The 26,224-nt window shown below is 41.2% G+C and overlaps 2 protein-coding genes across 5 annotated transcripts in view; one reads left to right on the top strand and one right to left on the bottom strand.

Moving 5' to 3' along the window:
- The first annotated feature begins 3,449 nt into the window (after positions 1 to 3,449).
- On the top strand, positions 3,450 to 18,024 carry CIMIP2B (ciliary microtubule inner protein 2B). The gene is made up of 6 exons (XM_063456790.1): positions 3,450 to 3,670; positions 6,914 to 7,146; positions 10,624 to 10,799; positions 13,383 to 13,521; positions 14,360 to 14,581; positions 17,425 to 18,024. The coding sequence occupies exons 1-6, from the start codon at positions 3,603 to 3,605 to the stop codon at positions 17,511 to 17,513; spliced, it is 927 nt and encodes a 308-aa protein (XP_063312860.1). The 5' UTR covers positions 3,450 to 3,602; the 3' UTR covers positions 17,514 to 18,024.
- A 3,690-nt stretch (positions 18,025 to 21,714) lies between these two features.
- RUSC2 (RUN and SH3 domain containing 2) overlaps positions 21,715 to 26,224 on the bottom strand; it is a 66,581-nt gene continuing 62,071 nt past the window's right edge. For all 4 annotated transcript variants that reach the window (XM_063453800.1, XM_063453802.1, XM_063453803.1 and 1 more), the window contains one exon: positions 21,715 to 25,035. In XM_063453800.1, the coding sequence (XP_063309870.1) occupies positions 24,885 to 25,035 (151 nt within the window). In that variant the 3' untranslated portion in view covers positions 21,715 to 24,884. The remainder of the gene's footprint in view (positions 25,036 to 26,224) is intronic.

The raw sequence follows: 26,224 nt of genomic DNA, 5'->3' as shown, positions 1-26,224 counted from the left end.
TCTGGGAAATGTTTGCCGTGTTTTGTGTAATTTTTTTTTAACACGGCAAACAATGCAGAGGAACCAAATAGGGTCAGCTCTGTTCGTGTTTTCCTGTTAACCTTCCAGCCTTATTCTCTATTCTTTAGGACCTCTAGGGGAATGAGAGACACAAATAGCCAATATTTTTCTTTTCCCAATAAAACCCTTTAATACTTCTCTGTTAAAATAGACTCTTTTAAAAATGCACCTGCTCTATATAGAACAACACTAGCATCCCTGCGCAGGTACAAAACAATGTATGTGGAGGTGTATATGTAGGTTTGATAGTAAAGGAACTCTATAGTGTTAGAAACGTATTTCTAGCGATATAGTTTTTAACTACCTATTTTAGTGTTCCACTGCCATGTCAGAGTTTGAAAGGTGAGATTTACTAACCTTTCACCCCTCGCAGCGTCGGTCTCTGTCCTGACACTCCATCTCAGTGTAGATGATCTCAGCCAATCCAATATTCCCCTTTTGGGAAACATTGGGGGGCTAGTGCGCATGCACGGCAGAATGGCAACTTGCGCAAATCAAATGGTGTCTATAAGACCATCTCACTGAGTAGCCGAGTTTAATTCAGGGCAGAAGCACCTGTGGTGGCTGTATGACTGGTAGCCACTAGAGGCATGTTAACCGTGAAATATAAACATTGCCATTTTCAGTTGCAGGGTTAAAATTGCAGGGATGTGGCAACAAGACCACTTCACTGAGGTCCCAGTCCCCACTCTGTGATTGAGACATAAGAAGCATATATAACACGATCTATTCTATCCTATGTGTTCTATCCTATGTTTAAGTTCTAAATTCCACAATCATTGCCAGGAAATCATTTCCATTGAGCTACTACCACACCGACAAAGCTTCAAAGTGTGAGATGCTAAACAATAGCTCGTTATAAGATTGTGATCAACATTAAAAGTAAATGTTATAAGTCTGAACTTCCACCAGGAAATCACTGATTTATCCCGAATTGGCTGCAATGTTATACAAAATTCCTACTGGGATAGGAGGCATTCCACTTTTAACAAGATTGTGGGCGGGTCATTATATTTACTGATAACTTATAACAAGAATGTGGGCCGGTCATTATATTTACTGATAACTTATAACAAGAATGTGGGCCGGTCATTATATTTATTGATAACTTATATTAGGATCGTGTGTCAGCCATAATATATACTGATAACTTACACTGATCAGCCACAACATTAAAACCAGGTGAGGTGAATAACATTTATTTTGTTATTATTTATACTGTTAAAATAGCACCTGTCAAGGAGTGGGATATTAGGCAGCAAATGAACTTTCAGTTCTTGAATTTCATGTGATGGGCAAGTGAAAAGTTCTGAGTGACTTTGACAAGGACAAAATAGTGACTGCTAGACAACTGGTCCAGAGCATTACAAGTCTTGTGGAGTGTTCCTGGTATGCAGTAGTTAGTACCTACCAAAAGTGGTGCAAGGAAGGAGAACTGGTGAACTGGTGTCAGGGCGCATCGATCAGGTGCATTGATGCACGTGATCACACAGAAGAGCTACTGTAGGTCCAATTGCTGAAAAAACTAATGCTGGCTTTAGCCATGATAGAAATGTGTGAGAACGTATTGAGCATGGCAGCTTGCTTTGTAGCCAAAGATCGGTCAGAGTTCCAATGATGCCCCCTATCCATCACCTGAAGCCCCTACATTGGGGATATGAGCATCAAAACTGGACCAATGGAAGAAGGTTGCCTGGTCTGGCGAATCACACTTTCGTTTAGATCAGTTGGCTGGCCAGGTGTGTGCATAGTTTACCTGTCGAAAAGATGGCAGCAGGGTGCACTTGTCAGGATCCTAACTTTCTGACTTGATTGCTCCCAACATTCAATAGCCAAACAGGTACAGGGTCTCCCTATTTTAGGAGGACTTTCTGACCGCTGTGTGGCCTTTTATGGATCCTCTATCCCTAGTGATATTTTGCTCTGATCCTGTTATTTTGATCCAGCTTACTTGACCACGTTCTGCTCTCCTGCCCTCGTGTACCTGCCACAGCCTTTTTGCCTTCTGCCTAATTTCGTGTACCAGTTCCTGTGGTGTCTGACTTCCCTTCCCATGTACCATTTCCTGGCTTGTTCCTGACATTGCTTTTTTCATGCTCCTGACCCTTGCGTTTGTCAGGTATCGTATATGTTATCTTTTTTTGTTCCTCTCCTGGACTGTAGTCTTTCTCTTAGTTTAGTCCTATTACTTCCTCGTTCCTTCTTTACGTTAAGATCTGGAAATACGCCTCTCCCTATCCTTCTGTCTTTGCCTTTGTTTGGTCACTGCCTCTCACCTTGCAGATGCTTCCCTATTCAAGGTAGGCTGGCGGAGGCAGTGTTATGGTCTGTCCAATGTTCTGCGGGGAAACCTTGGGTTCTGGCATTTATGTGGAGGTTACTTTGACACGTACCACCTACCTAGAGATTGTTGCAGACCACATACACCCTTTCATGGCAATGGTGTACCATGATGGCAGTACTGGTATAGACATTAATGGCTGTGTGTTGAGTTATTTTGAGGGGACAGCAAATTTACACTGTTATACAGGCTGTACACTTACTACGTTACATTGTAGCAGAGTAGCAAATATTTATAAAAATGTGAGGGGTGTACTCACTTTTGTGAGATACTGTATATATGTGCTATGCATGCAGCAGAGGCAGACCGGGTCCCTAATGGCAGACACCTGTTAAAGCCACCTTCTTCTATGGACAGGCCGGCCCTGGCCACACTGCACAAATTGTTCAGGAATGGTTTGAGAAACATGACAAAGAGTTCAAGGTGCTGCCTTGGCCTCCAAATTTTCAAGATCTGATTGAGCATCTGCAGGATGTGCTGGAACAAAAAATCCGATCCATTTTAATTTTATATACATAGCTGCTTTTTTTTTTCCATTTTAAATATTTACAAGATCTATATTGCTCACCCCTGAAACCTTATAGAGCAATAGGACCCTATATAGAAAAAAAACATTTGCAAACAAAAGGGTTGTAGTAACCTTTTAATAATAACATTATATTAGAGTATATATCGTGTTTTCATATTTCTTTAAAATATAGAATTGAACTGATTGTCAGTAATTATTATCGAACACAATATTTTTAATTTAGATTGCATGCTCTTTGGTACAGAGAACCATATCCTCACTGTGCCAATAGCCTTCCTTGCCTCCCCTTGTCTCTCAGATTTGTAAAGGAATGTGCCCATTGTAGGCACTATGTAACAATATAGGTGACTGGTGTGGATAAAAACCTTTAAAGTGTATCATTTTGTTTCTTTTTTCTGTTGCAGAGTCTGTGTGTCTGTCTTAGTGATTATTATGTCTCTGTGACTGGTATTTCAATGTGCCCTGGTGACAATGGATGTTGCATAGGCAGAACTGGTCTGTCTGTGTCTCTCTGCCCCTCCTCTTCTCCCTGGGATCCCAGCCACTGCTCAACCAAACAATTGTCTCCCTATCACTAACAACAGTGACACACACACTGACACATAGACACAGGCCCAGGAGACAGAGGAGGGGAGGCAGGGTGACTGGTGACCTCCAGGACAGGTGCAAAAAATGGCCTCGACATTCCCCCCAAAGCTCAGCCCCCAGCTGATGACACCAGATCCCCATTATATCCCAGGGTAAGTGGAATTTGGTTGTGAGATGGCTTATATAGGTAAGCAAGGTGCTTTTCAAATGGGTTCACTATATCTCAGGTGTTTACCTATTATTTAATAGTGCTTGTTTATTTATTAGGTGAAATTAACATTTAAAATGAAATACTACATTTTAAACACTGCACTTGATAGTATGTATACTGAGAGTATGACAGAGATAAGAATGATGCTCACTTTGTAAAAACATTTCCATTTTGCTGCAGGTGAAGTTCCATCAGCTAGCAGGCTTGTTAGAATGTACTAACACACCCACATATTGTATGTTTTATAAACACCCATTCAATGTTCTTGATTACATACATTTAAAAAGGATCGTGTCTAATGAAATGAGCCAATTTTCAGATGGATTCCTCAATCCCAGTTCATTTTTAAGACATTAACATTAAATAAATCATGCTTTAGGGGTTGGTTGACTGATCCGATTGGAGTGGGTGATTAACAGAGGGTTACATACCATTAAACACATGTATGCAGTATCCCCGCTCATTGCTACCAGACTTTACAAATCTTAAGCATCAGACACACATACCAATAATCCCTGATCATGCGAGACAGTCCTGATTTGTGACACAAGTTTCGCTATTCTGCGGGAGGAGGGGAGGAATTACCTTTGCCTATAGGTTACCAAGCCACCATGACAGACTGAGAATGTGAAGATGTGCAATGCCACCTTCCTGGGGCACACATTGGCATTTGCTGTAGGACTCTCAAGAATGCTAGGGCTTTGAAAATGCCTCCTTTGTCCCCAGATTCCAAGTGGCACAGGGGCCTGATTTTCCTATAACATGAGATTAGGTGAGCTTTTCTCAAAGTGCCTCGAGGTAAATAGTTTACATTGGTTTTGCTGGTAAACCACATCACATCCAGAGAATATTATTCCAATGCATCTAACACACTGACACAATATTTACTGATAGTAAGAATACATACATTAAAATAATGGCTTGATTTCACTACGAGTCTATGATACAGTCTCTAAAAAGTTGAATTAATAATGAGGTATATACGTGTAGTAGCCACTGAGTACCAGCCTTCCTAACAAAGGGCCATGATTTTAACACCCCTCTTGGATCTACCCAACGTGTTCCTGTAGGTAAGTAAATGTGTGCAATGCTAGTGCTCTTAAAGTGACAGACACTTTTGCTGAGGATAAAACGTGTTCCTCTAGGTAAGTAAATATGTGCAATGTTAGTGCTCTTAAAGTGACAGACACTTTTGCTGAGGATAAAACGTGTTCCTGTAGGTAAGTAAATGTGTGCAATGTTAGTGCTCTTAAAGTGACAGACACTTTTGCTGAGGATACTCGCTGGTTTTCTTATAGCAAAGTAAACTCGAGAGTTTAATTTATACTGAGTGGTCAGGAATCCCCCTTTAAAAATGTTCTTTTTCGAATTAGAGCAGGGAGCAGTGAGAGGACATGTGCATGATGTACGTCTTACTGGCCCTTGATGGAGGGACACATTCCCCCACCTTGTTACAATGTATCTGGAAGCAGTTATCGATAGGAACTGTTCTAGCTCGAGCTGCATAATTCATGTTTCCCCAGGGCATTAATAATGGCTTTTAAACATCTCATGTTCCACATCTCCTCACTGATTAGCTGGGAGGCTTATATTCCATGACAATATAATGCAGTCAGTGGCTGGTAAAACGACAACTTAAACCAAGAAAAGGGAAAACAAACATATCAGGTTGGTCATACAGTGAATATCACCTGATATCTTCCCAGGCAGGGACAGGACCAAAGGTAATTGATCCGGTTATCTTTCAATGAAGAGGGGGAGCAGGCTGCAGGTGTGGTAGGTTACTAGCTATGTGTGTTTGTATGTTGCTCTGTAAATATCTCAGGATACATTGTCTTTCTGGCTGCAAGCCTTGTCTTTGTGTGTACCAGTCTCCACAGCAACAAGTCACACACACTATAACTAAGGCCCTTGAGGATTGTATCTCTTGACTGTAAGCTCTGAGCAGGCTCCTCATCTACCTATTGTTCCTGTAACATTTTGCAATTGTCTCATTTATTGTAACATTTTCCGCTTTCATAATATTGTAAAGCACTGCGGAATAGGTTGGCGCTATATAAATACCAATAATATTAATCATAACACAACAAATTACATAGAAGCCACTGTAACACCTCGATAGTTTCACTTAACCCCTTCCCAACAAAAAACGGTTGTTAACGACCGCAGACGTACCTGTCACCTCCGATCCCAAATATCCGATTACCTGATCGCTGGCGATCCCCCACCAGCGATCGCGATGTGGGTCTTGCCTGGCGTCCCAGGCAGTTCCCCCTGCTGCAGTTTCTCCCCCCCCCCCCCCCCCCCGCCTGGGGTGGAGGAGGGGGGCATAAGTTTAACAATTCTAACAGTCCAGTGCAGCTGTTGATATACCCCCTCTTATAGGTAGTCAGTATATTTATATATTAATTTTTTGTATTACTGACTTGACATCCATATTTATTTACATTTTGGATAGAATTATGGATAAATAAAAATAACTTTTTACAGCAACTTCTCTTATTGCGTTTCTCTTTGTTGAAGTGTTCAGTTTTCGGACCATATTTTGAGTTCTTAAAAGTCCATACATGCTGCTTATGGTCAGTAAAGGTGGGTGATATACTGGATAGTGAAAACAATAATAACTAATCAAATCTGGCTATAATTAATCACATTTAGATCAAACAGACAAACTGGAAAAATCTCCAATATGGCTGTTGTTACAGATTCACTATTATCTTCTATTATGTGCAAATGTGCATTTTCACTGTGAACTGTTCACAATTCCCTAATTAATTGATTCCTTGTTTAACTCTTTGTAGTGTTTATTAAGGATGGAATATCATTCAACATAATAAACATTACACTATATTTCCCATATATTGATAACCATCATTGCATTCAAATACATAGGTGTAATCAAACTAACTGTACCTAATAGATTGTGAGCTCCTCTGGCCAGGGCCCTCTTCATACTTGTTTTGTTAGAATTACATGTTTGTCTTTTTTCACCAATTGTACAGCACTGCGGAATATGTTGGTGCTATATAAGTAACTGTAATATGTAGAGGTGTTTGTTATGTACTTAAAATATGTTTAATATTTATTATATTTACCTTTAGGTACAATCTGTACATACATTTTTGTTTATCATATATTGTTCCCTTAATCTTAATTACTTACACACTTTGTCTTCCCAATACAGGTATAGTGGCTTCTGCCCTCAGTACAAGTACAGCCAGGGGAAAACCTATGGAAAACTCACGTCTCAGTTACTGACTAATCCTGATATCAGGCACGCGGGACAGTTAGTTCTCCAATCATGTGCCTTTCCACCTTCCCGGACGGACAATAATTGGGATCATCCTGAGAAGTTAATCAGGAGAAGACGCATGGGAGATAAGAAACTCAGCCGTAGCTTGATCCCAGGATATACAGGTATTAATACATCCGACTACGTCACCCAGTTATACAGAGCTGGCAAAATGTACACTTAGAACGCATGACCTAAGAAAATGTCCACACATACAATTCCATGCACACACATGCACAAATTAATATATAGACGTGTTTTTCAGAAAAAGAAAACAGTGCAGTTGTGTAGTGGTTCAGAGTGATCATGATGTATATAATTAATTATTGCCACCAGAAATTTTACTTTGTAATAGATGCACCAAACCAGAGACTTAACTAGAAAACACCGGGCCCCGGTGCATAAATTGCCCTGCACCCCCCCACCCCATGTGTCTCGTTCCACCACCCCCAGCCCCTCCATGTTTCTCATTCCCTCGACCCAACCCCTCCATGTTTCTCATTCCCTCACCTGCAGCCCCTCCATGTGTCTGATTTCCTCGACCCAGCCCCTCCATGTGTCTTATTCCCTCGCTTGCAGCCCCTCCATGTGTTCCATTCCTTCCTCCCCACACCCCCTTTGTGTGTCTCTCTCCCCTTCCTTCCTGTGTCTGCTCACTAACGAGGTACCCGACTGACAAGAACTGCTCTCTCAGTGAGCACTTCCTGTCAGACCGCTCGGCCGCAACTACGCACAGCGGCAGGAGGGGAGCAGCACAGCGCTCCCTTCCTGCTGGTTACCCAACAACTGCAGGGGTTCCATAGTAGGTACGCCAAGAGCAAGAGCATCTAATGAGACTCTCACGTGAGAGTCTCATTAGATGCTCTTACTCATGGCTCAGAGCACTAGGACCATGTGTGGAGTGCTTGAACAGGGAACCAGTCTGCTTGATTGGCAGTCAGCCTGGTGTGCATTCACTTTCATTCAGCTTCTGGACAATACGATCTTAACCGAATATTTTATTTATTTTGTAGCCAACTATGTCTCATTTTTGGGATTTTACAATACTAATTCAGGTAGGGGGTCTTTATGCTAGTCATAAGAAGGAAGAATTGGCTCAGAATCATTGAGTTGTAGACAGGATTTGTTGCCCCTCATATCGCTGCTGCATAATACATTCACAGAGAATGAATCAGAACGGAATTCCAAAACACCTCTTAAATGGGCAATGTCAGGGAACACTCTGCAAACCGTTTCCTTAGAGCTGTAATCACTCATCGTATAGACACAAAGTCTGAAAATGCTGTGACTGTGTTTATCATAATACACAATTATTAATACACAAACGCTGCATACATTAGATCCTACAACTCTGGGGAAAAACTATAATTTAATTTTGCACGTGACATACTTTGCCAGTGTTGGATAGCTTAACTACTCCACAGTTTACTCACACATGGTTACTTAGCATGGTAACGTAGTGAACATCTGATTAATTTTCATTCTTTTGTGCACTGACGGTACCGCAATTACTGCAAATTGTCCAGAGGATGATACATCTGCTGATGCAGGGGTAGTTGACCGATGTTGGCAGGAGACCATTCTGCCTAATTAGCTGAAATACCTGCTCTGAGATGAACTTCTCTAGAAGAAGGCTTTGAATGTTACAGACTCTGCATATCTAGCATAATCTGTCACAGATGATTTACCTACTTAATGGTCTAATGGCAAATAGGAAAGCACTCCAGTATAAACTAGGTAGAAAGCCATCGTGTCTAATTTTCACAGAAGCCTGATGTTTAAATTGTACATGGGCCAGCTCATAAGAGGCTGAGAAATTCTATTAATTCCACAGGGAATCCATCGCTGAGTATATCCTTTGCTCAGAGTGTGAAATTGAAACATGATGCAAGCAAGGTATAATTGTCAAGCAGTGCCAGTCCTAATTACGATTTAAATGATTATCTATGTGAGTCCGGTCCAGATATGTTCACTATATTTGCCCACTTCCTGCTTACGTTTTTGCATGGATGTGATATAATCCATTAATCCCTGGTGGTCCACCTTGGGCTCCCATAATATCCCTGGTGGTCCAGTGGGGAGTGTGTGGTCTGCTCTTGCAGCTGGTACAGACTACATGCTCCCTATTGCCTATGGTCATGGTGGGCATGAGGCAGTCCTTTATCTGGGTCACCAGCAGCTCATATCTTGAGTTCTTGGCTCTTACGATGGTCATATTTTTGTTATATATTTTTCTTGAGAGAAGTGATGGGGGTTAGAAAACACGCATCTGGGTCTGAGGATTTGTGGGCCTATTTTCAGGGCAGTTTGGTGATTCCTGAGTCCTATGTTTAGAGTCTATGTTTCTATGTTTACAAGCCTTAAAGTAACACTTTGGGCACCAATATAACTTAAGGTGGCTCTGTCACCATCTGGGGTCTTTGCATAACCTGCAAAGACCCCTGACAATGACCATTTAAGCTGACAATCTGGTGGCCAAGAGGTACAGGGGAGGGTGAGTTATACTTACCTGAACCTGTCTCTTGTGGCAGCTGCCATTGTTTCCACGAGTCCTCATCAGCTCCTGACACTTCACCTGCCAGGAGCCAAGGTCTATCCTCCTGCAAGACAGCGGGATCATTGACAAAACATTTTCTCAGTCGCCACTAGTGACGGCTAAAGGCTTGACAAGGCTTAACAAAAGGTAGCTCCACCTTTTTGTCAACCATAGGAAAAATACTAAGACAAAGTAGTCCCTACGTTGTCTCAGTATATCTATTGACTGGATTTTAATTTCAGTGAAATTCCAACACAGTCAATCTGAGGATTTTATATTTATAATATACTCATTTTGGAGAGGGGGAGTTGTGACCGTGCCGCTTTAAGTGCATTTGACCTCAAACTCACACTGTGGTTTTTGCCGATTTCAAATCTCTTTCCTATTGCTTAAAAATAGAATTCTGATGACATGTTTAGCTCATCCATTAAGAGATCAGTGATTGTGAAGAAAGACAGAATCAGTACTTAGAAATTTAAGTCCTACACTACTAACCATGCACTTTTGGTCCATGGCATACTCATCAGGGGTGAATATGCACTGAGGATAGTTTTGCCATGCACAGCTTATATATGAGACCAAATCTATCAATTGCACTTAAAGGAACACTATAGGGTCAGGAACACAAACATGTATACCTGACCCTATAGTGTTAAAAACAATATCTAGCCCGGGTAGCCCCCCCTCTCCCTGCCCATGTAAATATAGTAAAATCTTACCTTTTATTCCAGCATGTTAGTGCTGGCTCTGCCCCTGATCTGCCTCCTTGGCTGACATCATCAGAAATGATGATCAGAGCCAATAAAAATGCTTTCCTACAAGAAAGAATTGGATTGGCTGAGATTGTTACTTCTGATGACCTCAACCAAGGAGGTGGTAAATTTTGTGGTAAAGCAGTAGTAGGTGATGTGATTCTTTGAGTTAAAGCTGCTGAACAACTGCTGTTTAAAAAAAAAAAAACAACAACATGACTTCTATACCATCTTTCTCTACTGATAAAGGCATATATAGAGTTCAAGCCAGCCTTATTAATGTATATGTTGTTTATTGATCTGATTGTCCCCAGGATTCGTTCCCAAGTCTCAGAACTTCTTTGCAAAGACTTACACAGAAACCAGTAAGGATGCCGTGGCTGACTTCCAGAGAGACCAGCTCAAGAGCGAAAATCAGCGACAGGAGCAGACTGTGCTGTATAATCTTCAGACCGGTCAAGAGCAGCCTCATACTGATTATGAGAAGAAGGTGAGTGCCTCACCCCAAGTACAAGAGTTAGGTTAGTGATTCACAAGGTTTATGAGAAGCAGGTTAGTACCACACACTCATACTGAGTCCTAAAAGCAGGTCAGTAACCTAAACAGATACAAAAAAAACAGTCCTGCGCTCAAACTCCCATTACTCCTGAGCGGCAGTAATGACCATAGTACACATCAGCCCAAATGCATATAGTAAAAACCAAAGAAAAAAAGTTACCTGCGCTCTTTCCCAAATCCCTATGTATATTTAAACAAATGAAGGTTTTTAGTTACCTCCAATGGCCATGAGAGGGAATCCCACCTGCCACATCAAGGCACATTTCTCAGGTGGGTCCTAACTCTAACCATTCATCCTTGCTTCCTTGAGCTTCTGGCAAAGATCTCTAATGAGACAGAAAGGGGTATTTTTTATATATAGTACTTCATACTTAAATGTACACACTAAGAACCAAAAACAACTTTATCTTAATAAGTGGATTTGGTGTACAGATCATGCCCTTGCAGTCTCACTGCTCAATTCTCTGCCTTTAGGAGTTAAAGAAACACTATAGTGTAAGAAATACTCTATTCTTAGCACTAAAGTGTCCCTCTGCCTCCGTGACCACCAAAACCATGAAAGGTTAAACAGCCCTTTAAACACTGGCCTGATTCCATTACTGAGGTCCCTCGACACTGGGTTGGCCCTCCTCTGAAGGCATGCGCGTGCACACTAAGCCTTGCCCATAGGAAAGTAATGACTCAATGTTTTCCTATGGGGGATTTGAAGACGTTGAACATTAAAGTTCAACTCTGTGATACAGCAGGAAATGCTAGATGCAGTCTTAACCCTGCAATACAAACATTGCAGTTTTTCTGAAACTGCAGTGTTTTACATTACAGGGCTAAGGGAACAGGGACACTGCACCCAGACCACTTCAGTTAGATGAAGTGGTCTGGGTGCAAAGGGACAGCATGGTCACCAAAACAACTTTAGCTTAATTATGCAGTTTTGGTGTATAGATTAATTTCCTGCAGCTTGTTGGCTATGTAGAAGTCAATTCACTTTTGTTTCTGTCCTTGCAGCTATAGCTACATTTACAATCAGATGGTAATTTACTTTAGAAGTTTTTATCTCCTGCTTTGCAAAATTGAACTTTAAATTGAACTCTGTTAATAGCCAGCTAGAGCCTGTAACAGACTCTTGTGTGTGATTAAAGTTCATTAACAGAGCAGGCAAGATAGGCATGCACACAGGGTGTGCAGGTTGTGCCCAGGCACGCCCTAATCTAGCCAGAGCCCTTTTAAAAAAAGTAGATTCATTAATACATGTCAAATAAACAAAGTACATTTTTTAATATGATTTTACTAATTTCATTGCACCTGTTCTCCCCCCCTGTAATTGGTACAACTGGGACTCGAGTTAGAATAGCATTGTGTTATGTGACTCGTCTATTCATTCCTGTGGGACTTCAGGGGAGTGATTTTGTTTGTAAGGAGTACAGCGGAGCTAATGTAGAGAGGTGAGCTTGAAAAGAGAAGGTTGTTGGTCGGGGCCCACTGCTACCTGCAGTGAGCAAGTGTGACTCTGTCTCTGTCTGTTACCAACCAGCCTCAAACATTCTTCATTCAGCCTCTATTCCCACCACACACTACAGTCATGGCTATAGTAAAACATGGGCATGCTGGACAGTTACTCGGGGGCCCCGCGAGCATAGGGGTCCCATAGTCTTGCCAACTTTTCAGTGTATTAATAAACAAGGCTGCTGCCCATGTGCTCCCTATTAAGGGTTATTAGGTATATAGGGGTTTGGAAAAATTCCCCTCTCTGTCTCATGAGAGATTTTTGTTACCTAATGCTGAAAGAAGCAAGGGGAATTGTTAACCTTGACGTGGCAGGTGAGCTTACACTTAAAGGGAAACTCCCGTGGTGCAGAAGGGATTAAAAAAACCCTTCTAAAACTTTCCTGATTACAGCACAGATGTCCCTCAGTGTTGGTTTGGGGCCTGGGACACTGCACCCGGATCACTTCAAGGAACTGAAGTGGTTTTGGTGTATATAGTTATTTAAATGTGCATATGGATTTGGGATAGTGCGCAAGTAACTCTTTTATTTGTATTTTTATTGTATGTATTGGGGCTGATGTATACTATAGTCATTGCTGCCAACCAGGAGTAGTGGGAGTTTGAGCGTGGGACTTATTTTTGTATGTTGTGTGCTGGCTGAATGCAATGTGTGGTGTGTGCTGTCTGTGTGTTGTTTGTGTATGTTTTAAACTATCCTGACTTTCTGCACACCCTAATGAAATGTAGGCAGGTGATACAAACTTCTAACGTATAACTTATACACATTGTGCTGTAAACATGAAACCTTCTTTTATGGACGCTCGGTGAGTCACAGCCAGGGGAGGAAGTGTGCCCTCTGTGGATGGTTTTACAAAACTCTTTTCAAGTGTTTCAGTCTCATCTAGCGGTGAATGTGTCAGTTGGGTGGTATGGGTATATGTAAAATAATCTGTAAAATGTAAACTACCTCACACTCAGGACTTGATTCTAGAAACGGTGATCCAATCCTCTATTTCTTCTATATTTTCAGCTCCTCAAATCCAAGTACAGGACTCCACTCCCAGTTTTGTGTAAAGAACCGGCCCAATTCCATTCTTCCGCTGCATTCGAGTCACAGATATCTCCCTACTACATGGAAGACGAAAACCCCCACAAGTATTTCATTTCAGGTGAGAATCTGAGTCTGTTCTCGGTGAGCAATATCCACCTGGTTTAAGACGGTACATTAATTACTTGGTTGTCCCACATGTTCTAGCTGACAACCTGGGCCATGATCGAGAAAGTGAGGCCCCGATACAAATCTAAACCCCTGTTGTTTTTCTGGACTCATTCCTAATCCCAAGACTTAGATGTTTGTTATGCAGATATGCTCAGCATATCTAAATTCCCTTTATGGCTGGAAATGTGTAGAAAATGCTTTTGCTGTTCCATTTCTTCAATTTACAGCAACCCATGGCCTACTAAACTCACAGCAACTTGATTATGCCACCTAGATAGTAGGCAAGTTACAGGCTGCCTTTGAGATGAACAGTCACCCTCCAAAATAATCAGTGGTAGGCAAGCTTCGGCACTCTAGATATTGTGGAGTACAGCTTCCTTAAGGCTGTTAAGAGCATTATGGGAAATGTAGTCCACAACACCTGGAGTGCCGAAGGTTGCCTACTCTTATTAATGCATGCCCTTGATGTTAGATCTTTGGAGGCCATGTTAACACTCTTAAATTATTTTCCACAACATATTATCCTATTCTAGATATTGATTGCAGCCTCGCCATCATGCTAGCTGCCCTATGTCCGTTCTTGCTCTGTATGGCCTACTAAAATCACAGCACCTTGATTATGCCACCTAGATAGTGGGCGAGTTACAGACTACCTTAGAGATGAACAGTCACCCTCCAAAATAATCATTGGTAGGCAAGCTTCGTCTAAGACTAAGTCTTTTAGACTTAGGTGTTTAAGCATATTTTAATGTTAGTTACTTCTGATACTCTTATCTACTGTTCTGAAGGTTACATGGGATATGTCCCTCGTTCGCGTTTCCTCATTGGCACCGGATATCCAATCTCCACCAACAAAGCCATTGTGGAGTTTGGGCACATGATTTCAAAGGAGAACATGAGACTGAGTGAACTCCAAGAACCCAAAGAAAAGAACAAAGTTCGCTCTGACCAGAGCCACATCTACCTAGAGGAACTGGGCTTGCTGCCCCGATATACTGGACACGTACCAGGTTAAGATCTGTACCCCATTTATTTGTATTTTACCCGGTACTGTAATTTGTTTCTAACTTGGTGATTTCTGACTCCGTTTTGCATGAATTACATAATTTAACCATAACTCACTGTTCATTGAATAATCCCCATTAGAGCCTTAGTAGACCTTCTGTTTCAAATAATGTTAAAAATTGAGTTTGGCTGGTTTTAAATAATCTCAAAAGTTTTGTGTGTTTCTAGTGTTTGTCATCTCATTTGGCAGATGAAATTTAACGTAGAAAAATGCAAAGTTATGCACTTCGGGGTTAAGAATGCACAAGCAATTTACACCCTAAATGGTAGTGAACTAGGGATAACCACACATGAGAAGGATTTGGGAATTGTTATAGACAACAAATTAGGTAGCAATATGCAATGTCAATCTGCCGTTGCTAAGGCCAGTAAGGTTTTGTCATGTATAAATAGGGGCATAAATTCTCGAGATGAAAATATAATTTTGCCTCTTTATAAATCGCTGGTAAGACCACACCTTGAATATGCTGTGCAATTTTGGGCACCTGTTCTAAAGAAGGATATCATGGCACTAGAAAAAGTGCAGAGACGAGCTACAAAATTGATAAAAGGAATGTAGCATTTTAGTTATGAAGAAAGGTTAAAAAATGTAAATCTCTTCCGTTTGGAAAAACTGCGCCTTAGAGGGGATATGATAACATTATACAAATATATTCGGGGCCAGTACAAACCAATTTCTGGAAATCTATTCATAAACAGGGCTATACATAGAACACGAGGTCACACATTTAGGCTTGAAGAAAGGAGATTTCATCTAAGGCAAAGAAAAGGTTTTTTTACAGTAAGAGCAATAAGGATATGGAATTCATTGCCGGAAGAGGTGGTTTTGTCAGAGTCTATACAGATGTTTAAATTGCAATTGGATAAATACTTGAAAAAACATAACATACAGGGATACAATTCCTAATTAGTGGGCTAATAGCTGCTTGATCTAAGGAGACATCTGACTGCTATTTTGGGGTCAAGAAGGAATTTTTTCCTAGTTTGATGCAAAATTGGAAGCGCTTCAGACTGGGTTTTTTGCCTTCTTTTGGATCAACAGCAAAAGCATATGTGAGGAAGGCTGAACTTGATGGACGCAAGTCTCTTTTCAGCTATGTAACTATGTAATTATGTAACTATCTCAAAGTTATAAAGATTCCATTCTCTCCACTGAGGTTTTCCTATGTAGTCAGAGGTGTAACTAGAAACCACAGGGCCCCGGTGCAAAAATTGCCCTGGGGCCCCCGTACGTCTACCCCCACCACCCTCCCCCCATACATCTACTGTCCCCCTCCCATAGGTTCCCCTCTCCCCCCACACATGCAAACCGATACACATGCAGACACACACACATACATAGACCCCCCCTGGAAATACATAGCATGGGCCACCAGATCAGCCCCTTCAATGCGGCCGTGGCATTTACACCGTGCGGGCCTGGGCCACATTACTTAGCTGGTGGGACCCGCGGTCGCAGTGGTCCACAGGGTGGCCATGCGGCCCCCAAGAGTTAAGTGCCCGGTCGCAGCTGCGACCGCGATAGTTCTGCCACTGTATGTAGTCTAATCAACAGTGTTCATATTAATAAGAAAATAAAAAGTTACCTGCACTCTCTCCTTAATCCCTATGTATATTTAGACAAATTTAGGACCCACTTTAAGGGGGTCTGCCCAGGGACGTTTTAGCCGCGAGGCAAACAAGGCATTTGCCTTGGGCGGCATTTTCCAGGGCAAATGCCTTGCTAGCCTTGCGGCTAACCGACATGCTGGGCTAGCGGGCGGCGCGGGCGGCTGACGAGGGAGCACTTCCTCTGAGCTGTCTGCTCCGCTCCCTCGTGCGCCGCAGAGTGAGGCTGGGAGGCGGAGCCGGAATATGACGTCATATTTAATGAAGCTCCCAGCCTCATTCTTCGGCGCGCGAGGGAGCTGAGCAGAGTGCTCAGAGGAAGTGCTCCCATGCCAGCCGCCCGCCAGCACTGCCCAGCAGCCACTGGACCACCAGGTATCAGTACGCGGCGCGCGAGGGAGCTGAAGAGGAAGCACTCAGGGGAGAGTGCTCCCTCGCGCGCCCGCAGGACCAGCCAGCCCGCCGGGTGACCGGCCCCCCCAGGAGCCCAGCAGCACCACTGGACCCCAGGGAATCCCCTCAGCATTCCCAAAGATAAGGAGGCTGGGGGGGTTAAATAAAAAAAATTAAAATGTGTTAAATATGTGAGTGAGTGTGTGTGTATGTCTGTTAGTGTGTCTGTTAGAGTGTGTGTGTGTCTGTTAGTGTGTGTGTATGTCTGTTAGTGTGTGGGTGTCTGTGTGTGTGTCTGTTAGTGTGTGTGTTTCTGTTAGCGAGTGTGTGCGTATCTGTCAGTGAATGTGTGTGTGTGTGTGTGTGTGTGTATTTAGAAGGCTGGACGGGGGAAGGGTTGGGTGGGGGTGGGGGTGGCGCGGGCGGGGGGGGGGGGAAGGTTTGGGTGGGGGTGGCGCAGGCGGAAGGGGGCGCCTGAGTTTTGTCCTGCCTAGTGCAGCACAAAACCAGGATACACCACTGGGTCTGCCTTGACGTTGGCAGGCGTGCATTCCCTCCAATGGCCATTGGAGCAACTAAATGACCTCCATTTGTCGAAATATACATAGGGATTAAGGAGAGAGCGCAGGTAACTTTTTCTTTTCTTTGGTTTTTACTATATATTGGGGCTGATGTGTACTGTAGTCATTGCTGCCGGACCAGTAGTGATGGGAGTGAGCGCAGGACTTCTCTTTTTGTATTAGTGTTCATATTAATAACAAGCTCTATTCTTGTGTTCCTTCTTTAGGTTACAAGTTCCAGTATGGACACACCTATGGGGACCTTACCCACAATGCTCTGGGGCAGAGTACTATGCAGAAACAAATCGCAGACTAAAATCAGAAAACAACCTCCAGGCAGTCCATTGTTGAAAAAGTCATATTAACATCCGACACTTCCTGAAGGCTAACTGGGCATTAATACTGTTGTTTTTTTTTGTTTTTTTAGCACTTTTTTTTTCCAGTGACTTACTCACTGATTGACTTCTTTCAAGTTAATTAATTGGGGTTCCAAATCACAGTTCTTTGCATTCGTTTTCTTTTATCCTTATCTGCGTGCAAAAAAAAAAAAAAAAAAAAACCTCTTTAAACAAAACACAATTCTCTGCTCCTCTGTGTCTGGAATACAAAGAGTTAAGATTGGGGCTGGCTGTAAGGCTGACACCTTGAGTTATGTGTTCAATCTGTTTTAGAATGTGGTTCTTGTGCCTTTACACAATCAGAATAGAGCTTGAATTCAAATCATGGTCAGAAAATCCACAGATTCTAATAAACTAAAAGCAGACAACAGTTTTCCTACAACAATAACAGAAATAGACAAACGTTTATGTCTTTAACGGACAACAATTTTTTTTAATATAATAATAATCATTTCATCAAGTTTTGAAATTAAATAGATTTTTTTTTTTAAAAAAAAAATGCTTTATATGTATATAAAAAAGAGAAAAACTTACCTACCTTTTTAGTATTTAGTTGAATTGACAATTTGTCTCACTGATCTTTCCTGATTAACTATTTGGACAGAAGCAGGGAGATCATAGAGAATAACTGTTGGTTGTCAAACACTGTCTGACCCAAGGTGTGTGTGTATGGCTAAAGGATCCTGTCATATACTAAAGGTAGGATGACCTTCCCAAACATTTTTTTTACATGTACTTCTCTTTGTCCATACATTGTTGTACTGCAGACTATTTTAACATACCTCCTGATATTTGGAGGTCTGTCAATGAAAGTCAGCATCGCCAGAGTGGAAGCACTTTGGTTATCAGAAATTGCAACACCAACATAATGCATTGGGCCATTCAAAAATAAGCAATGTTGTGCCAAACTTTGAAAGTTAAAGGAACTCTCCAGTGCCAGAAAAACAAACCGTTTTCCTGGCACTGCAGGTCCCCTCTCCCGCCCACCCCCCATCCCTCGGTGCTGGGTCAGGCTCCGCCTACGCTCCTCCCCCGCCGTCAGCAATGCCGCGCACGCGCATTAGACCTCCCCATAGGAAAGAATTGAATAACGCTTTCAATGCTTTCCTATGAGGATTTCGACGATGCTGGAGTTACTCACATAGCGTGAGGATGTCCAGCGTCGTTATAACACAGAAGTGTCCTCTAGCAGACAGCCACTAGAGGAGGACTTAACCCTGCAAGGTAATTATTGCAGTTTACGAAAACTGCAATAATTACACTTGCAGGGTTAAGGGTAGTGGGAGTTGGCACCCAGACCACTCCAATGGGCAGAAGCGGTCTGGGTGCCTGGAGTGTCCCTTTAAGCTTTAAAATAATTATCTGCAGTTAATTTAGATAGACCTAACGTTTATCCTCCCTGCACCTTTGTCAGCATAACTAAACCAAATGACTAGCTAATTCAGTTTTTTCTAGGACCTTATGATTATGGCTGGCTACCATATCAATGTTAATCCAGAATTAACTATAACCTCTAACCTCTTACACCACAATGCATATCAGCCTTATGCAATCAGCCTCGAACTGCCCAGCCCTACCTACGATAAAATTAATGGAGACTTCAAGATTGAGTACTATTAATAACATAAAATATATTTATCCAGGAAAGACAGATTCAGTTTAACCTAGTTTTCAAACATGTCCTCTTGTTTGGATGTTGTTGTTACCCAACTCAATGGTGTTTGTTTTATTGACATGGGAAAGGTAATTATCTCCGCTGACCCTACCACGATAAGTAATTCAGGTGTGAATAAAGACAGTGACTCCAGAGCTATGGTGTCTCATAAGCTAAGTACCATTATTATGCAAAGGTTACCACACTTTACTTGCACCTCTTTAATCATTTGTGTGCCAAAGCTTTATAACAGGGAAATACTTGGATTAAAATTTATCAAAAGCAAAATTTATAAAATCAAATGTTTGGTTTGCAATAAATGTGTGCTTGTTTTCTTATGTTACCGATTTAAATTGTATTTCCATTATGTGAACACTAGGTGGCTGTGTACAATATGTTTCTGATCGGAAAATCCTTGTTTTTCTAACGTGCTTTATGACCAAGTTAATGTCATTAATGTAGTTTTTACCCTTTAACCTGTTCAGGATTAGGGCTATTTTGAGATGCAATGTATTTGTGACCAGGGCCTTTTTCACCTTATTACCATGCGTTCATTCTACCACGTACATGGTACATCGACAGATACCTAGGGCTCCCTAATTTTTAAATTGTAAGACTGGTGGCAGACTCAGAATTAATGCCGGTAAGAGCAATCGCTCAGTACTATATAGTACTTATATAGTACTTTGGGTTTCCATTTCGGCAAATTCATTTTTTTTTGCCTTTGCACTACCAGGTGCCGCAACCACTGGTAGACATCTGTCTATGATTCAACACATTAAAGGAACAGTATAGTCACCAGAACAACTACAGCTTAGTGTAGTGGTCCTGGTGTGTATACCATGTCCCTGCAGGTGTTTTTTTTGTAAATACTGCTTTTTCAGAGAAAAGGCAGTGTTTACATTGCTTCCTAGGGACACCTCCAGTGGCAGTCACTCAGTCTACCACTGGGTGATGATTCCTTCAAACGTGTCATTGGGCTTGCCCAGTGGAATAAACATAACCATGAATGCCAAGGTACACTAGAATAAACATAACTAGTTATTGTATATTTTGTGCATTTAAATGTCTTATGGCTTGTCCTTTAGTTACATAGGCTGAAAAGAGACATGCGTTCAGAAAGTTCAGCCTTCCTCACATCTTTCTCACATCAGCACTTTCAATTTCGCAACAAACTAGGAACACATTCCTTCTTGATCCCAGAATATCAGTCAGATTTATCCTTGGATCATGAAGCTATTAACCCACAATTTAAAAATGATATCCTTGAATATAATGTTTTTGCAAGTATGCATCTAGTTGCTGTTTAAACATCTACAGACTCTGATAAAACCACTTGTTCAGGCAGAAACATAGAATGTGACGGCAGATAACCATTCGGCCTATCTAGTTTGCCCAATTTTCTAAATACTTTCATTAGTCCCTGGCCTTATCTTATAGTTAGTATAGCCTTACGCCTATCCACATTAACTCGGTTATCTTATTTACAGCCTGCAAATCCCCCATACTCCTGTGTAACACATTCCCTGCTACCCTGTAAAAAGCCACGTGACACCACTTCTAGTCAGCACCTTTTTATTATTAATATGCATAATAAATAAACAAACCAATAAATATACATATATGGCAAAATACACCGAAAGAACAGGAGCGGACATAATAGACAAGGTTTACTTTCGGCAAGAGCGGATGTACATAGGCCGGGGGTTCTCGAAGTTACACCCCTTCACAGTCCGGAGCTTTGAGATGGCAAATCCTAAGTAGCAATACGGTTAAATTTGGGAAAGAGCTTTTGTGCAAATGCTAAAGGCAGGATGAAATAGGTGCAACGCAGGGGCTGTAGGATGGTGGGTTAACTACGGAATAGCATTCATTTCTGAGAAGCGGTTAACTTGTTGGCCTGAATATAAAAACTTGACTTTAATTACAGCAACAATTACAAATTCTGACTTTTGGGTTAAATTCCCTTAATACCATAATTACCTTTAAATTCCAATGGCCTGATCTGAAAAATAACATTTAAAAAAAAACATATAAAATGAGGGTAGGTTATCTAAATTGCAGTTTTATTAAATATATACTTCTAAGAGACCCACTTTTAGGATGTATTCGGTGGGCTGCTGTTTTTTATTTTGCTAACGTAGCCAATAAAAATACAGGTTTCAACATATTTCCAATTTAGAGTTTGATGTGGTTACACTGTTACTTTCTCTCATAATGCTTCTAGGGCTGCCCTGTACTGCGCATGATTTTAAAAGGTTCCTTCATAGCAATAAGCCTCTCAATGGTGACTCTGCAAACTAGTGCAAGCCTGCTTCTGTATAGTCTATAAAATCAGTTTGACCCCCACATGCATCCTTATTTTGGCAAGGATTTCTTTCTTTAACCCCTTAAGGACCAAACTTCTGGAATAAAAGGGAATCATGACATGTCACACATGTCATGTGTCCTTAAGGGGTTAATAAAAGATTCGGTCACTGCGTTTACTCAGATGTTCTAAAAATGGTTAGCTGAATACTATGCATGCATAAAAGGCTCGGATTCTTATTTTAAAAAAAAAAAAGGAACCAAATGCTGCAATTAATATAAAGTTTATATAATCCTAAAGATACTTTAACTATCCTATTAAATACCAGGCAAGCAGTTCTCGATATAAATGAGATATAGTTATAAGGGGCTTAGCACACACTGTACTATTCCATGATTGGTATACGCTACCTCCTACAGTGAGATATTCTGGAGTTGCATCAAGTTTGCACAGATCAGTAGAAAGCATACTGCCATCTCCTGTGGCCCGTTTATTCAAAGAGATCTGCACATCATCAAATTTACATCACAGCCTGGTTCATTTTCAGCTATTGAATGTACTTGGGCCTGCTTTATGGCACAGCTACACGCTCTGTTTACTAAGCCCCAAGCTATTCATTGAGGATAAAACTTGGAACAATGCTGTGTTCAGTGAATTGACACATTCAGTGCAATATGGGAACATGCGCACAGTTAAATCTGCCATTCAATAGCTGACATTCTCAATGTAGGAATCATTTTTTTCTTTTCCTGCAGAACGCATTTACACACCATGAACCCCATCTCATATCACCGAGCTCCACCGATTTTGTCAACAATGTTTTGTTTTGTTTTTTTTACAAAAAAATCAAACGATCAAGGTTGTTACCCACAGACAGAAACTGGACCATTTACTAGTGAAAATAATGTATAAATACAGATTAAAGTTAAAGATTAGATCATGGTTGCTTTTGGACATTACCTTTGAAACCAGAAATAATTGGCCTACTATAATGAAAACTTCATTTGCGTATTGGGGATACAAGTCAACTCAGCCTAATGATGAAGACAACACCTTTTGCTTGATCGCTCTACAGGTCATTGTTAAAATAGATATGCCTCGGCAGCCAGGTTCTTATTGTTTTATCATTCATTCATCTGCAAAGTCACTAAATGGAGAGCCGTAACAGCCTTAATATCTGTTGGTCCTTTCATTTATACATAGAATACATCAAGGACCGCAGCGTAATGTCCATCCACCCACCAATCCACCCTGTAGGGTCAGCCAAACCCCCCCCCCCCCCCCCCCCCCATATTCTCAGAATATATACAGAATGCAATGGCCTCCCTACAGCATACACACCACCAGTACTGGCCTCTTCCAGGACAAGTTACAGAGTCCATGTTACCTTATCCTTAGATTGGAATAATACTTAATTGACAAATTAAAGTGTAATATGCTCGAAATAATATTTCAGTAATCGGATACACCACCCTCCTAAACTATTCATTACACACTGAGTACAGGATCCATTCTATTTTTCTCTCAAACTGGTGAAGCAAGATTTAACCCAGAAAGGAATTTTAACACCCGGTCAAGCACATTCCATTATAGCAAACTGCACTGCTTGGCTTACCATGAAAACAACATGTGTTCTTCAAACATTTATATATTCACAGATATTTCTAAACCTATGATAGATGAGATTCTCGTAGTTCTGTATAAAGCATGTAGAGAAATCGACACACAAAGCTTTATCATGCACGATCTCTGATTATTGTCTGATTATAAGTACAAGGAACAATCATAGCTAGACAGTTATTGTGCTTAATCAGGTAATTAATTTCTGGATGAAACCTTAACTTACGCCTTTATTCAAATAAACGAGGACAGCTACATTCAGCCCTACATTGTAGATCCCAATGAAGATAAAAAACATTAAATAAGAAAATTATGTTGATATTTTGGAATATTGGTTTTCTTCCTTAAAACTGGTCCTCTGAGCCAAAGGGTGGTCCTTGCTTAAGTGGGCCCTGTGAATTTTTATTTTCACCTGGTCTGGTCGTCCCATTTCCTCACATATTTCCCAGAAGAGAGAAGCCAGTTATCCATCTGCCCAATGGTCATCATTATGTAGTATTACAAAAATTTATCATATTGAATCTTTGCTGGACTTTTGTTCTCAAGGAGAAAGCCATTTACATATGTTTACTCCTTATGTATTAAATCATCTTCAGAGCTTTGTCTAATCTCTGCATCTCGTATGATTCTACCACCGCTTTCATATCAACAAACCCTTCCATCAAAATCCGAGATTCAAGCATTTTCTAAACCTAATGCGCAAAGCATTGAAACTCAAATACTCTGTACCCGGATACATGGGCAAATAATTCCTGCTCTAGACCTTTCTGTCCATTCAACATTCTCAACAGCCTTCAACCAATCATCAGCTACCATTCCCTCACGTTTCTTTTCATGTTAATTTTGCAGTTGGAACATCTATAAATGTGTTTTTCTGTATCTTACAACTCAATAGAATCCCCATTCAAACCTTTAAAAAAGACCAGTCATAAAGAACCAAAAATGTCCAGTGTGTGAATTTCCTTCAACTCTACCCATGTGGGATTCATGGAAGCTAGCCTACAAGTCATCTTCCAGTTTCAATACTACCATGACGTACGAGTAGCTTTTAGTACTCACAGTCTTTAAAAGCCACCTTTTAACACTACCAGCATGTCAATTTAAAAAGGTATGCAATGCTTATGCCAGCGATGTAATAGTGCTTTAAACCAGAAGCATATTTAAGGTGCTGCTTGAAAAAGATTCTCCATCTCTCCAGAACTTCAAGTAACCAAGAGTTGAATAGTAGGTTCTTTGGGCAAGTGAATGGACGTGTATATTAGTATGATGTAGCTTAATCTAGCCTAAATAATTATGGAATAGCCATTTAAGTGCTGCTTGAAGATTAAGTGCTACACATGGGGGAAAGGAGCGAAATCTGTAAAGATGCAGTTCATTGGAGACAAGTAGGGACTCCAAAAGTATGAGTGAATTGGGGAAAGCCACAGAGGTTCTTCTATAATGTCTGCATGCACAGCTCACGTCAATATCACGGCTAGCACACGTGCACGTTGGTCTGGGTGCAGAAAGAAAGAATACTGCATTAACTCTATATATCCCACACTTGTCATATGAATAATGGCTTCAGTTAACTCTCAAATTGAAGAAGAGCCAATAAATGGTAAGATGCTCCAAATTACTGAAGATCCAGAAAGAGATTGGTGCGTACTTCGTTCCACAATCAGAATGAACCTGGTCTTCGTACGTCACACAGCCCAGCCATATCTGTTAAGTGTCTGTTTGGTTACGATGAGGAACATATTTCAGGGGCATCAGTCCATTCCGACTGCCCATGCCACAGCGTAGCTGGTCTGAGTGGCCATGGTAGACAAAATCTAGCTGTCTCTGTTCGGTATGAGGAGGTAAAGACTGAACTTGCCTGGAAGTAGACATAAAAAGCAATGAGTGTACAATGTGCAAAAAGAAATTAAAAAGACACAAAAAGAGGATAGGTTCTCCAACCATAATTTTTATAAATCTACTACATTAATGCCACCAGAGCTACATCCAGACACTCAAAGTTGATGATCTGGACCAGGGGTGCCCAAAAGGTAGATCCCAAGAATTTGTGGAACTACAACTCACATGATGCTTTGCATGCTTTTGGAATGCCTTTAGAATGGCAAAGCATCATGGAAGCTGTAGTTTTAAAACATCTGAGGATCTACCTTTCGGGCACCCCTGATGGAAACCCTTGAATAAAAGGGAAGGCACAAACTGCCCCATTCAAATTCTGTTGAGGTACTCTTTAACCCCTTAAGGACACATGACGTGTGACATGTCATGATTCCCTTTTATTCCAGAAGTTTGGTCCTTAAGGGATTAAAGGGCCTGAAAATGATTTAGCATTGTCCAGCGTTTTGACAGTTTTTTATTTTTGTCTTGGGAGTTAAGGCTGGTGTTTATTTGCTTGGAGGAGCTAGAGTTAAGATTTATAAGTTGTCAGAAAAACTTAAAGGGACACTATAGTCACCAGAACAACTACAGCTTAATGTAGTTGTTCTGGTGTCTATACTAGGTCTCCGCAAGCTTTTTGTTGTAAACACTGCTTTTTCAGAAAAAAGGCAGTGTTTACATTGCAGCCTCAGAACACCTCTGATGACCATACCTCTGAGGTCACTAGAGGTGCTTAGTATTCTGCATGGAGATGCTTAACTTTCCTTTCTCTATGAGGAGATGCTGATTGGGCAGGGTGGTGTTTGGCTCCACCTCCACCTCCTTGGCTGAGATCATCAGAATTGACCATCTCAGCCAATCCAATGCTTCCCTGTGATGATTTCAACCAAGGAGGTGGATCGTAGGCAAAGTCAGCACTGGCAGATTGGAATAAAGGTAAGATGTTACTAAACTTAGGAGGCAGGGGGTGCATGGGGAACTAGATAGTGATTTAAACACTATAGGGACAGGAATACATGTTTATGTACCAGACCCAATAGCGTTCCTTAATGGTTGGAGAATAGGGTTCACATTTATTTGTTGAGAGTGGAATGTAAGGCTTGTATTAATGTAAAGTTGGTATGCATGATGCAAGACTTTAGCCTATTCCTTGAATTCTGCAATAATTACAT

This window comes from Pelobates fuscus, chromosome 5 (genome assembly GCF_036172605.1).
Source record: "Pelobates fuscus isolate aPelFus1 chromosome 5, aPelFus1.pri, whole genome shotgun sequence".
NCBI classification, from domain to species: Eukaryota; Metazoa; Chordata; class Amphibia; order Anura; family Pelobatidae; genus Pelobates; species Pelobates fuscus.
This window is presented reverse-complemented; position numbering and strand designations above follow the sequence as displayed.

Coding starts and splice junctions, on each gene's coding strand:
- CIMIP2B (XM_063456790.1), top strand. CDS start 3,603: ATGGCCTCGACATTCCCCCCAAAGCTCAGCCCCCAGCTGATGACACCA. Junction 7,147..10,623: donor CTTGATCCCAGGATATACAG/GTATTAATACAT, acceptor GATTGTCCCCAG/GATTCGTTCCCAAGTCTCAG. Junction 10,800..13,382: donor ATACTGATTATGAGAAGAAG/GTGAGTGCCTCA, acceptor CTATATTTTCAG/CTCCTCAAATCCAAGTACAG.